This window comes from Peromyscus californicus, unplaced genomic scaffold (assembly GCF_007827085.1).
Source record: "Peromyscus californicus insignis strain IS unplaced genomic scaffold, ASM782708v3 Scaffold_21__1_contigs__length_65335640, whole genome shotgun sequence".
Lineage (NCBI taxonomy): Eukaryota > Metazoa > Chordata > Mammalia > Rodentia > Cricetidae > Peromyscus > Peromyscus californicus.
The window spans coordinates 13,895,580-13,908,086 of NW_026294514.1; the positions used below are offsets into that span (position 1 = coordinate 13,895,580).

Here is a 12,507-nt window from a genome sequence, read left to right on the forward strand (position 1 = left end):
TAGATGCTATTCTTTGTCTAAAATATTTCTACCTTGTGATTTCTCTTGTGACATTATAGATGTAATATATAAGCTTATTTTTGAACCAGTGTAGTAAGAGAAAAAGAAATTCTGAAAGGTCAGCAATTGCTGTATGTTCTGGAAACATTCTTTGAGATTCTGGATTATAGTGTAATACTTTTATTTTAGGGAAACATACTTTCCTAGTGATTCCTTTGTCTCAGATGTTTAATGATTAAGTATCTATACTCCTAAGTTACCTGTTGAAATTTGATTGCTGTAAAGAAGTGTTAAGAGACAGAAGGGGTAAAGTGCTGAGATCACAGCTGTGGTCCTGTGAATGCTGTTCGTTAGTTAGTAACTGACTTTAGGGAGTTACTTAGGTGTCAAAGCATTGCTTTTCTGACAAATAATATTGTGATCATCTTCTCATTTCAGAAAGATCCAGATTACCTGAGACTATGGTTGGACAATTTTGTTTTAAGTTATGAACAGTTTTTAGATGTTGACTTTGAAAAGCTGCCTACCAGGTACATAGAAACACTCATTTATTACCATTGGGTGAGACTGTTAAGTTTTGGCAAAAGGGTTTCATGACATAAGACCAGTGGCTATGCTAACAGTCTTGGTGCTGCTGCATGCCCCTGTTCTCCTGACGGATGTTGCTCAGTGATCCCAGCAGCCTTGCTGGCTCTCAGAAACCCCTTTGCTGTGGTGAGTGACTACCTCTCAGTGGTCTGACTCCAGCTCCTCCGTTCAGCACCAGATCTCCCAGGTAGAAGATAGCGTCCTCCACAAGACAGCTCTCACTTCAGGCTCAAGTTGCAAATCTTGACAGTCAGCCACACTTGACATTTTTTATCACATTTAATTGATTAACTAATTTCTGTCTTAAGTTTCAACACTATTTCCTTGCCCATATCTGACAGGGTCGATGATGTGCCTCCGGGAATATCCCTGCTTCCTGATAATATCCTGCAGGTTCTGAGGACGCAGCTGCTGCACTGTGTTCAGAAAACAGCAGATGGGTTAGAGGAACAACAACAAGCCTTGTCAATTCTGCTCGTCAAATTCTTCATCATTCTTTGCAGGTATCTGGTATAAAAAAGTAAAAATTTTAGCATAATTATTACCAACTTACCAAAAAACCTATAATAATACTTGTTAGTGATATTTGTTTGTATGAATCTTTAATGACTGTGGGTCTCTTTTGTAGTATGATTTGTTAGCACACTGGAAAACTTCTTACGTAATTACTGTACTTAATTATAGAGACACTCAGCCAAGAGTTTTCAGTGTGTGCTGTCAGGATGGCTCAGTGGGTAAAGGCACCTCCTGCCAAGCCTTGACTGCCTGAATTCAGTCTTCTGGACCGACGTGGTGGAAGGAAAGAAAAGGATCGCCTACACCTCGGTCCTTTGACCACCCGCACTGTGGCACACAAGGGCTGGTGCAATGTACATGCAAACACAAAAAAAAATTTGAGAAGTGCAATAAAATGGTTGTTTAAAAAATAAATTTAAGTGTAACTTTAAAGACAGTGGCAAAAGTTTTTATTTTAGAAAGAGATAATTTAATTAATATTTTCTGTATGGTTCTCATCTGTAAATGTATACATTTGTGTGTGTGCAAGCCAGAAGATGTGTGCTTGATATTAACCTTTGTTTAAGATAGGGTCTCACTATGGAGTCTGCCTGGCCTGAAATTCACTTGGTAGACTAAGCTAGCCTTAAACTTAACAGAAATCTACCTGCTGCTGCCTTCAGAGTGTGGGACTAGGGGCTGGAGAGATGGCCCAGCGGTTAAGAGCACTGACTGCTCTTCCAGAGGACCTGGGTTCAATTCCCAGCACCCACATTGCCGCTCACAACTATCTGTAACTCCAGTTCCAGGGGATTTGACAACCTTCACACCAACGCATCTAAAATAAAGTTTAAAAAAAAAACTAAAAAAAAAAAAAAAACAAGAGTATGGGATTAAAGGATACACCACCTCGCCTCACTTCCACCTTTATGATTTTGAGAGTTCCTTAGAGGCCTTGCTGAGTAGATGGCACTGTCTGACACACAGGAAAGCGTGGGTGTGAGCTTCTTGGGGAAGAGTTGCAGAAATTGAGACAAAACTAAGACAGTATTACTGAACATTATTTCACACAAAGGTACCACAGCTTGTTTACTTATTTACCTATATTGAAGGACATCTTAGTTGCTTCCAGTTTGGAACTGTTATTTATAAAACTTATGTAAGTTTTATATGGGTACCTTTCAACCCATGTAGACAGATACCTAGGAACAGTAATGCTGTATCACATGGTTGTAACATTCTCACAGTCAGTGAGCGAGGATTCCTGTTATTTCCCCATTTTTCCAGTTTTTATTTTGTGTGCATTGGTGTTTTGCCTGCCTGCATGTCTGTGTGAGGGTGCCATATCTCTTGGAACTGGAGTTACAGACAGTCGTGAGCTGCCATGTGAGTGCTGGGAATTGAACCTGGGTGCTCTGGAAGAGCAGCCAGTGCTTTTAACCGCTGAGCCATTTTTCCAGTCCCAGTTTTCATGTTGATGATGCCATCATTTAGATTTTAGCTATTGCAATAGGAGTATAGTATTTTATTGTTGTTCCTTAATGATATAAAATACTTAACATCTTTTTTTTTTGAGACTGTTCATAACATTTTTGATGAAGTACTTACGTAAGTCCAATTTTAAAATTGGATTGTCTTCTTATTTTTACAGGTCTGTGAATATTTTGATATACTGTTTTTTTTCCCCAGCTGGTTGGTGCATGTTTTTTTTCATTGTCTGCAAGTTGTTTTTTTTTTTTTTTAGGTTTTTTGAGACAGGGTTTCTCTGTGTAGCTTTGCGCCTTTCCTGGATCTCGCTCTGTAGACCAGGCTGGCCTCGAACTTATAGAGATCCGCCTGCCTCTGCCTCCTGAGTGCTGGGATTAAAGGCGTGCGCCACCACCGCCCGGCACAAGTTGTTTTTTTATTCCCTTAATACTGAGGCACAGAAGTTTTTATTTTAATGAGTCTCTTTTTTTTTTTTTATCTCCTGCAATGGATTATGCTATTTTCATCTACAAAGTCATCAGTCAATCTAAGAGCCCTTAGATTTTCCTCCTGTGTCTCTAACAGTGTTGCTGTATTTTGGGGCTGGAGAGATGGCTGCTCTTCAAGAGGATCCAGGTTAGATTCCCAGCACCCGCAGCTCCACTCCAGTTGCAGGGGTTGTGATGCCTTCTGGCCTCTGAGAGACTAGACATTCATGTGGTACCCAGACGCACATGCAAGCAAAACACCCATACACGTAAAAGGAAGACAAAACACAATAGTACTGTAACTCATTTCACTTTGTCTCTGAGCTATAATTACTCTATATGTTTAGTGTTATATTGAATCAACTATTGTGTTAGATCTGTTAAGAATAAGAAAAAAGAGTTGTTACACAGAGGAACCCTGTCTCAAACAAACCAAAATTTCAGTTCATTTGGGTTTTTTTCTAATTGTGAACCTGACAGTGATGACTCTTAGACTTTGAATTTTGGGTCAGAAACTGAAAGTCCTTTATTTAGATCCATTTTTGTTTTGTTTTGTTTTGTTTGGGGGAGTGGGAGGCAGGCGGAGGGGAAGGAAGAAAAGGATGAAAAGAGAAGTTCTCAGTGAGGAGAGTGCATGAGAATGGGATTGGACAGAAGTTCTCAGTGAGGAGAGTGCATGAGAATGGGATTGGACAGAAGTTCTCAGTGAGGAGAGTGCATGAGAATGGGATTGGACAGAAGTTCTCAGAGTGAGGAGAGTGCATGAGAATGGGATTGGACAGAAGTTCTCAGAGTGAGGAGAGTGCATGAGAATGGGATTGGACAGAAGTTCTCAGAGTGAGGAGAGTGCATGAGAATGGGATTGGACAGAAGTTCTCAGTGAGGAGAGTGCATGAGAATGGGATTGGACAGAAGTTCTCAGAGTGAGGAGAGTGCATGAGAATGGGATTGGACAGAAGCACAGGAGGTGCCCAGACTGGTCGTTTCCATGTTTGCTGGTGTTATCAATGGATGAGTTCATTCCATTAATATGTGAGTGTTTTGAAGCTTTATGTAAGCTGTCCCCTACAGCTTGGTGTATGCCTCAGAGGCATAGTTTTAAAGGCTACTGGGGTTACAGAGGGGATATCCCTACTAAACATACAGAAGTGATCTTGCTATTTGTAGGACTGTAATGGTAACAAATAACAGCACAATAAAAATTTATCTATAGGTCCTTTTCCCTTGGATCTTTCTCTTTTCCCAGTACTAATTCAGATACAATTTTTAAATGTAATCTTAAGCCGGGCGGTGGTGGTGCACGCCTTTAATCCCAGCACTTGGGAGGCAGAGACAGGCGGATCCCAGAGTTCAAGTCCAGTTTGGTCAGCTGTTCCAAGAGAGCCAAGGCTTTTACACAGAGAAACGCTGTCCTGAAAAACCAAAAAAAAAAAAAAAAGAAAATTGTAAATTTTATTATGTTACTGCCGAGAGATAATTCACATGTCATGTAATTCACTGACTAGCAATGTCACTTATTTATTTATTTATTTTTTGTTTTTCGAGACAGGGTTTCTCTGTGTAGCTTTGCGCCTTTCCTGGAACTCACTTGGTAGCCCAGGCTGGCCTCGAACTCACAGAGATCCGCCTGGCTCTACCTCCTGAGTGCTGGGATTAAAGGCGTGCGCCGCCACCACCCGGCTAATGTCATTTATTTTTATTTATTTTTATTTTTATTTTTTTCGGGTTTTTCGAGACAGGGTTTCTCTGTGTAGCTTTGCGCCTTTCCTGGAACTCACTTGGTAGTCCAGGCTGGCCTCGAACTCACAGAGATCCGCCTGGCTCTGCCTCCCGAGTGCTGGGATTAAAGGCATGTGCCATCACTACCTGGCTAAGAAGAAAATTTTTTTTTTTTTTTTTTTTTTTTTGGTTTTTCGAGACAGGGTTTCTCTGTGTAGTTTTGTGCCTTTCCTGGAACTCGCTTTGGAGACCAGACTGGCCTTGAACTCACAAAGATCTGCCTGCCTTTGCCTCCCGAGTGCTGGGATTAAAGGCGTGCGCCGCCACCACCCGGCTAATGTCATTTATTTTTATTTATTTTTATTTTTATTTTTTTCGGTTTTTTCGAGACAGGGTTTCTCTGTGTAGCTTTGCGCCTTTCCTGGAACTCACTTGGTAGTCCAGGCTGGCCTCGAACTCACAGAGATCCGCCTGGCTCTGCCTCCCAAGTGCTGGGATTAAAGGCGTGCGCCACCACCGCCCAGCCGTCATTTATTTTTAAAAATAAAACAAGATTGTATTTTTGCTACAGTCAGTTTTAGAACTTCATCAATTCATAAGGACATGCAGTTTTGTTTTGATTACAGTGTATTTGGTGTGTGTGTGTGTGTGTGTGTGTGTGTCCCCGTTTGGATGAATCGGTTGTCTCCTGGGTCCTAGGGATTTAAATCAGATTGTCAGTGGCAGATGCCTTTACCCTTTGTGTTGTCTTGCGAGCCCCAAGGATGCTGAGTTTTTAATCTCTTGAGAAACTGCCGGACTGTTTTCCAGAGTAGCTATTATAATTTAAATTCCTACCTGCTTGAAGGTTTCGGTTTTTGTACATCCTTCCCAAAATCTATTTTCTGAAATCTGAAAGTAGTTTTCATGACTGATGATATTGAACATTTTTGATGTGCTTAGGATTTATATGTAGTACCTTGTGAGCTACACACAGACTTTAAAATTAAAATGTGTATGTACATGTGTCAGGTGATCTCCTGGAGCTGGAGTTACAGGTGCTTGTGAGCCAGCTGATGTTGGTGCGGGGAGCCAGACTTGGATTCTCCGAAAGAGCAGTATGTGTTCATGACCACTGAGCCATCTCTGGTCCCTATACAGAATTTTAAATGTTCTGCATTAGAGAAAGGGATAAACAGCTAAGATGTCATGCTAATTTAATTTTTTTTTTTTTTTTTTGAGACAGGGTTTCTCTGTGTAGTTTGGTGCCTGTCCTGGATCTCGATCTGTAGACCAGGCCGGCCTTGAACTTACAGAAATCCACCTGGCTCTGCCTCCCAAGTGCTGGGATTAAAGGTGTGAGCTACTGCTGCCTGGCTTAGTTTAATTTTTTAAGGTGTGAAGTCTGTTAGTTCTTCTGTTCTCTGAGCATCTATTAGATTTTAAGAAAGAAAATTTTTTCTTTTTTTCTTTTTTTTTTTTTGGTTTTTCGAGACAGGGTTTCTCTGTGTAGCTTTGCGCCTTTCTTGGAACTTACTTGGTAGTCCAGGCTGGCCTCGAACTCACAGAGATCCGCCTGGCTCTGCCTCCCGAGTGCTGGGATTAAAGGCATGTGCCATCACTACCTGGCTAAGAAGAAAATTTTTTTTTTTTTTTTTTTTTTTTTTTTTGGTTTTTCGAGACAGGGTTTCTCTGTGTAGTTTTGTGCCTTTCCTGGAACTCGCTTTGGAGACCAGACTGGCCTTGAACTCACAAAGATCTGCCTGCCTTTGCCTCCCGAGTGCTGGGATTAAAGGCATGCGCCACCACCGCCTGGCTAAGAAGAAAATTTTTATAGGTCACAGTGTCTCAAAACAAAACTAATAAGTCTAAGGGTTTGTTGTTGTTGTTTGTTTTTTGTTTTGGTTTTTTTTTTTTGTGTGTGTGTGTGGTTTTTCGAGACAGGGTTTCTCTGTGTTGTTTTTGGTGCTTGTCTGGATCTCGCTGTGTAGACCATGCTCCCTCGAACTCAGAGATCCTCCTGGCTCTGCCTCCCAAGTGCTGTGATCAAAGGTGTACATTACCACCGCCTGGCCATAAGCTTAACTTTTAAAATAATGCCAAGAAGATACTTAGGCATTGTAAATTAGCTTACTGTATGTCACAATTGAAGTACTTATGGACTCTCTACTTTGAACAGGATGTAATGGCATGTCATACTCTTAGAATATTCAAAGATGACCGTGCCCCTTGTGTCATGGGTCATGGACTTCTGATACAATTTATAAAATATGACATAATTCAAAATCAGGGAATTAAAATTCAGAAAGTAGAGTGAAAACAGTACTAGTATATGTCTTGTACAATGGCAATACCCTGTGTATCATTTTCTTTTTTAATATCATTGATATTTCATTTGCCAGCATTTGTTCTCAAAATGCAAGCTGAATACACTAGCAGTATATTGCTCATATGTAATAAATGTTGTTCCTTTTATCTCCTAGGAATTTATCAAATGTGGAAGAAATTGGGACTTGCTCTTATATTAATCATGTCATTACCATGACAACACTGTATATTCAGCAAGTAGGTGTGAATACATTCCTTTTTGTTGCTTTATTGAGACTAACTAGGTTTTACTATTTTTTAAAAATTTTTTTTTTAATGTTGTAATTGACTTTGCTAAATGTTTTCAAAGGAGATAGTAATTGAAAAGACAATTAAAATTAGTAGTGGGTGACAGATCATTTTATAAACCTTATATTTTCCTTTTTTTAAACAAAATGATTTATTTTTATTTCATGTACATTGATTTACCTGTATGAGGGTGTTAATTCCTTTGGAACTGGAGTTACAGACAATTGTGAGCTGCCATGTGGGTGCGGGGAATGCTCTTAACCACTGGGCCAGCTCTCCAGCCCCAAGTCCTATATTTTCTAAAAGTAAGCAAGTAGCTATTTGCTATTTTAATGTAAAAAATTTTTATAGTTTAAAGAATGACTTAATGTTTTATTTTATGTATGAATTTATCATAAATCTTACATGATTTCCAAAGATGTTTGACTATTTTAAATGTATTCCAGGAAGAATTTAACATCTGAGAGAATGTATCTAGTCTATATGATTAACTGACTCTTAGGGAATCAAAGGGGAAGTTAGACTTTTGTAAATAAAAATGACTTATTGAAAGCTGATAAATAAAGCATGTCCTTAACTTTTTTAAAATTTTATTCTCAGTTAAAAAGCAAAAAAAAGGAGAAGGAAATGGCTGATCAGACATCTGTTGAAGAATTTGTGATCCATGCATTGGCATTCTGTGAAAGTTTATATGATCCGTATAGGAATTGGAGACATAGGATTTCAGGGTATGTCTTATAAATGATGCTGTTGAGATTGAGTCTAACTGTGTAGCTTGTCTGGCTTGGAACTTCTTACATAGACAAGGCTGGAGAGAGCAACCTGCGCTGGAGTGCTGAGATCAAAGGCGTGCACTACCAATCTGGCCTCGGTAAAGCCTGAGTGTTGTTGGCCTGATGAGGTGGCTCAGTGGGTTTAGTGAGCCACGTATGCTCGAGGACCTGAGTTCAGATCCCTAGAACTCATGGAAAAGCTTGATGTGAGAGTATAAGTGTCTGCAATCATGGTGTTCTTGTGAAGAAATGGGAAGTGGAGACAGGAAATATCTGGAGGGTCGCAGGCAGGCTAACCTGGCACATGTAGTAGAAAACCAACAGAGCCCTCGAACAAAACGGAAAAGACCAAGATTGATGCCTGAGGTTTTCCTTTGATCTTCATGCACACACTGTGCGCCTCCATTCACACATGCTTGCACAACCCGTTATACACACGTGATAAGTTAACAGAACAAAACCTTGAAAGCCGTGAATTTGTGGGTCTTTATAGAGTGTCTTCTGTATGTGAATCTTAAAAGAGTATCTTTCTATATAAAGCAGTCTGGAAAGATGCATAGAAGATCCACATGTGGAAGATTGAGGAGATGACTCGGTTAGTAAAATGCCTGGTATGCAAGCTAAGAGCTTTAGTTTGGTCTCCAGAATCCACAGAAAAGGCTGGGGTCAGCACTGGGCTGTTAGAGACAGGCTAACCCTGGAGCTTGATAACCAGTGTAGCTTACTCTGTGTCTTCTCAGCTCCTCTCCACCCTGTTTTATGTCTTTTTTGAGGCAGAGTCTCACTTTGTATCCTTGGCTGGTTTGGAGCTGCTTTGTAGACATTGAACTCACAGAGATCTGCCTGTCTGTGCCTGTCAAGGGCCACCTTAGTTTTTGAGACAGGCTCTGACTTTCTGACCAGCAAGCTCCAGGGATCTTCATGTGTCCTCCTCTTCAGTGCTGGGGTTGCAGGCACAGTGTGCCATTTTATTTGTGTGTATGAATCTGGGTGCACATGTGGATGTCATAAGACAACTTGTTTCTCTCCACCATGTGGGTTCTGAGGATTGAATTTAGGTTGTCAGGCTGATGACAAGTCCATTATCTGCTTAGCCATCTCCTCAGCTGATTGGCTGCCTTCTTTATCTGGGTGCTGGGGATTGGACCCAGGTCCTCCTACTTGGCCAGCAAATGCATTCTCAACTGAGCCATCTCCCCAGCCCCTGTACTTGCACTTTGAATAGCTACCATTAGGTAATGGTAGCAGAACATTTGTATAGACGATGTAACAGTTCACTTCATGTATTCTATAGGATATATTTTATTGACATAGAATATATCCTGGCACTTGAGAAGGTAGAAGCAGGAGGATCAGAAGTTCCAGGTTATTCTCAGCTACATAGTGAATTTGAGGCCAGCCTGGGCTATATTATTAGATCCTGTCCCAAAACCACTATTTATTTTAAAGTATATGGGCATGAGACTGGTGTAGTTGATTCATTACCAATTTGAATGAAAATTTCTACTGCAGTGTATGTTTGTGTTCTAATGCTAAAAATGTATGACTCAATTTGTGAGCAAACAGCTGATCCTGTATAGGCCCCAATATATCAAGTACTGGAAAAATGTTTCCAATTTCCACACATGCTCTCATGTCAAATATTATTTCTATGAAAATTTGTATGAAATTGTCAATGAAGTACAAAAAGGAAAAAAAAACCCTGTGTGTGTATGTGTGTGTGTATTCCTGATAGGATTGGGAAAGATGTACAAAGGATACAAAATCTCAGGGGGATAAATTCAAGAGATTGGCTGACAACTACAGCTGTGGTTACTATATAACTATTAACAGTGTATTGTTGAGAATGGCTAAGAGAGTAATATGAGGCAATTTATGAATGTTAGTTTGACTTATTCTGCTACACACACACACACACACACACACACACACACACACACACACACACACACATTTCTAAAGGTCGTATTCCAAACCATAAATGTGTATGTAATCCTCTTTAAAATTCATCCTTAAGAAAAAGCCAGCCTCTATACCGAGATATAAACTAGAGAAAGAATAGCAGCATTGTTTCAGTTATGTGTCTCTGCCTTGAGAAAGTATCTGACACAGGGAAGTAGAGAAGGAGGGTATCAGACTCACAGTGTGAGGGTGTAGTTCATCAGGCAGGGAAACATGGTGGCAGGAGCTTGAGGCAGGTAGTCCCATTGTGTCTGCGGCATGAAGCAGAGTTTGGAGATGCCAGTGCTCAGCTTGCTCTCCCACTTTGAGTCAGTCTGGTAGTTGGGGGCGGAGGCTTCCTTCTCAACCTGTCTAGAACATTCCCCACTGGCATGCCCAGAGATGGGTCTTCAAGGTAATTTTATATCTCGTCAAGTTCACAGTCACCATAAATCTTCAACAGTGTGTACTCCAGTTATTTAATAGGAGAGTTTTGTCCTCATACTTTGTATTACGTTTAAAAAGTTTTATGTGTGTGGGTTGTGCTTACATGGATGTCTGTTTACTCCATGCATGCAGTATTTATGGAGGCCAGAGAGGGCATTGGATCCCTTGGAACTGGAGTTCTAGATCATCATTGTGAGCCCCTCTTGTGTGCTGGGAATCACCCCAGTCCTCTGGAAGAGCACCAGGCATTTGTAACTGCTGAGTCCTCACTCGCCCTTCTTCCCCTCTTTTTTTGTTTGTTTGTTTGGTTTGGTTTTGGAGGCAGGGTTTCTCTGTGTAGTTTTGGAGCCTGTCCTGATCTCAGTCTGTAGACCAGGCTGGCCTCGAACTCACAGAGTTCCTCCTGGTCTGCCTCCTGAGTGCTGGGATTAAAGGCATGTGCCACCGCCACCTGGCCCTTCTTCCTTTATTTACTTTATATTTTGAATAAGGTAAAGTTCTCCAGAGAAACAGAATTAATAGGACGTATAAAATATATGCCTGTAGGAATTTTTGTTTTTAGTAAAAGGCGAAAGATTTATACGATCTGAAGAGAAACCAGAGTGTGTGTGTGTGTGTGTGTGTGTGTAAATAAATATATATATGCCTATAGGAATTTGACTTTTTTTTTTAAATCAAATTTTTTTAAAAAAGCTAGCAAGCCCTTTTGGGGGCTGGAGAGATGGCTCAGAGGTTAAGAGCACTGACTGCTCTTCCAGAGGTCCTGAGTTCAATTCCCAGCACCCACATGGTGGCTCACAACCATCTATAATGGGATCTGGTGCCCTCTTCTGGTGTGCATGTGTACATGCAGGCAGAATACTGTATATATAATAAATAAATAAATCTTAAAATAAATAAATAAATAAATACGGGAAAAAAAAGAAAACCTTTCCTGGTTTACTTTTCACCAGTCTGTCTGGCATGCTTCTAGTAATATGAAAATCACTTGGGCCATTGAAGGCCCATGTGTTAACTCTATACTCTGTAGTAGTTTCTGCATGCTGAGCCCAATCAGTATTACTGCTATTGTCGTGATGGGCACAGTTTTGGCCAACATGCATGTTATTCTATTTTAGATTTCCTCAAAGCTGGGCAGTTGGTGAGGATAACTAATTTTTCTTGGTCCTGTCATTTTCAGAATCTACCCATATAGTGGCATGTATTTTCCACTTTTCATAACAAATTGGAGTCTAGAGTTAATTGACTCCAGAGACTTATTCATCTTTGGGGCTACCATCTTCTGCCTTAAGTGTGGGACATACAGCCCCCCTAACCAAGTATAGCTGCCAAAATGGCCAGGGAGCAAGAAAGTAATGAATTTTCAAAAAAAATTGGCTCACATAATAGGAAAACTGGCAAGTCCAAGTCTGATGCGTGAGTGAGCAGGCTCTGAGTTAACATTGATACAGCTTGAAGAGTGACAGACAGGTAGACGCTTAGGAAAGCCAAAGCTGCAGATGAAATCCCAAGACTGTCCACTAGAGAATTTTCTGGTGCTCAGAGGGTTAATCGTTGTCTTCTGTTCAGATTGTCAGCTGATTCAGTGAGAGCTGCTCATCTCACGGAAGAAAATATATTTTACTCAGAGTTCACAAATTTACCAAATAATCTCATCTAAAAACATCATCCAGGTTAGAAATTAATCACATTATGCCAAGACATTTTGGCTAAGTAGCAGGGGGAAGGATCTAAGGACTTCCTATGTTCTTCTATTGAACTTTAATATGTCTGTTTTTCTAGGAGTAATCTCTTTGAATTTTCCTTCTGTAAAGATTTTTGTGTCTCTCAGTATAGGCTAAATTATGCTGTAGTATCAAAGAAGGCCCTTAGAATATGAACAGTGTATTTTTTGTTCATGCCGTCTGTCCTTTTTTTTGGTTTTGTTTTTTGAGACAGAATTTCTCTGTGTATTCTTGACTGTCATGAAACTCACTTTTTTAGACCAGGCTAGC

General features: G+C 40.4%; 1 protein-coding gene across 4 annotated transcripts in view; it reads left to right on the forward strand.

Annotated features, from left to right (window-relative positions):
* Positions 1–12,507, forward strand: part of Nbeal1 (neurobeachin like 1) — a 154,582-nt gene that overhangs the window by 11,428 nt on the left and 130,647 nt on the right. For 3 of the 4 annotated variants that reach the window (XM_052749579.1, XM_052749582.1, XM_052749580.1), the window contains exons 3-6: positions 439–530; positions 930–1,091; positions 7,220–7,301; positions 7,953–8,080. In XM_052749579.1, the coding sequence (XP_052605539.1) occupies positions 439–530; positions 930–1,091; positions 7,220–7,301; positions 7,953–8,080 (464 nt within the window). The remainder of the gene's footprint in view (positions 1–438; positions 531–929; positions 1,092–7,219; positions 7,302–7,952; positions 8,081–12,507) is intronic. The other variant, XM_052749583.1, reaches the window with a different exon arrangement.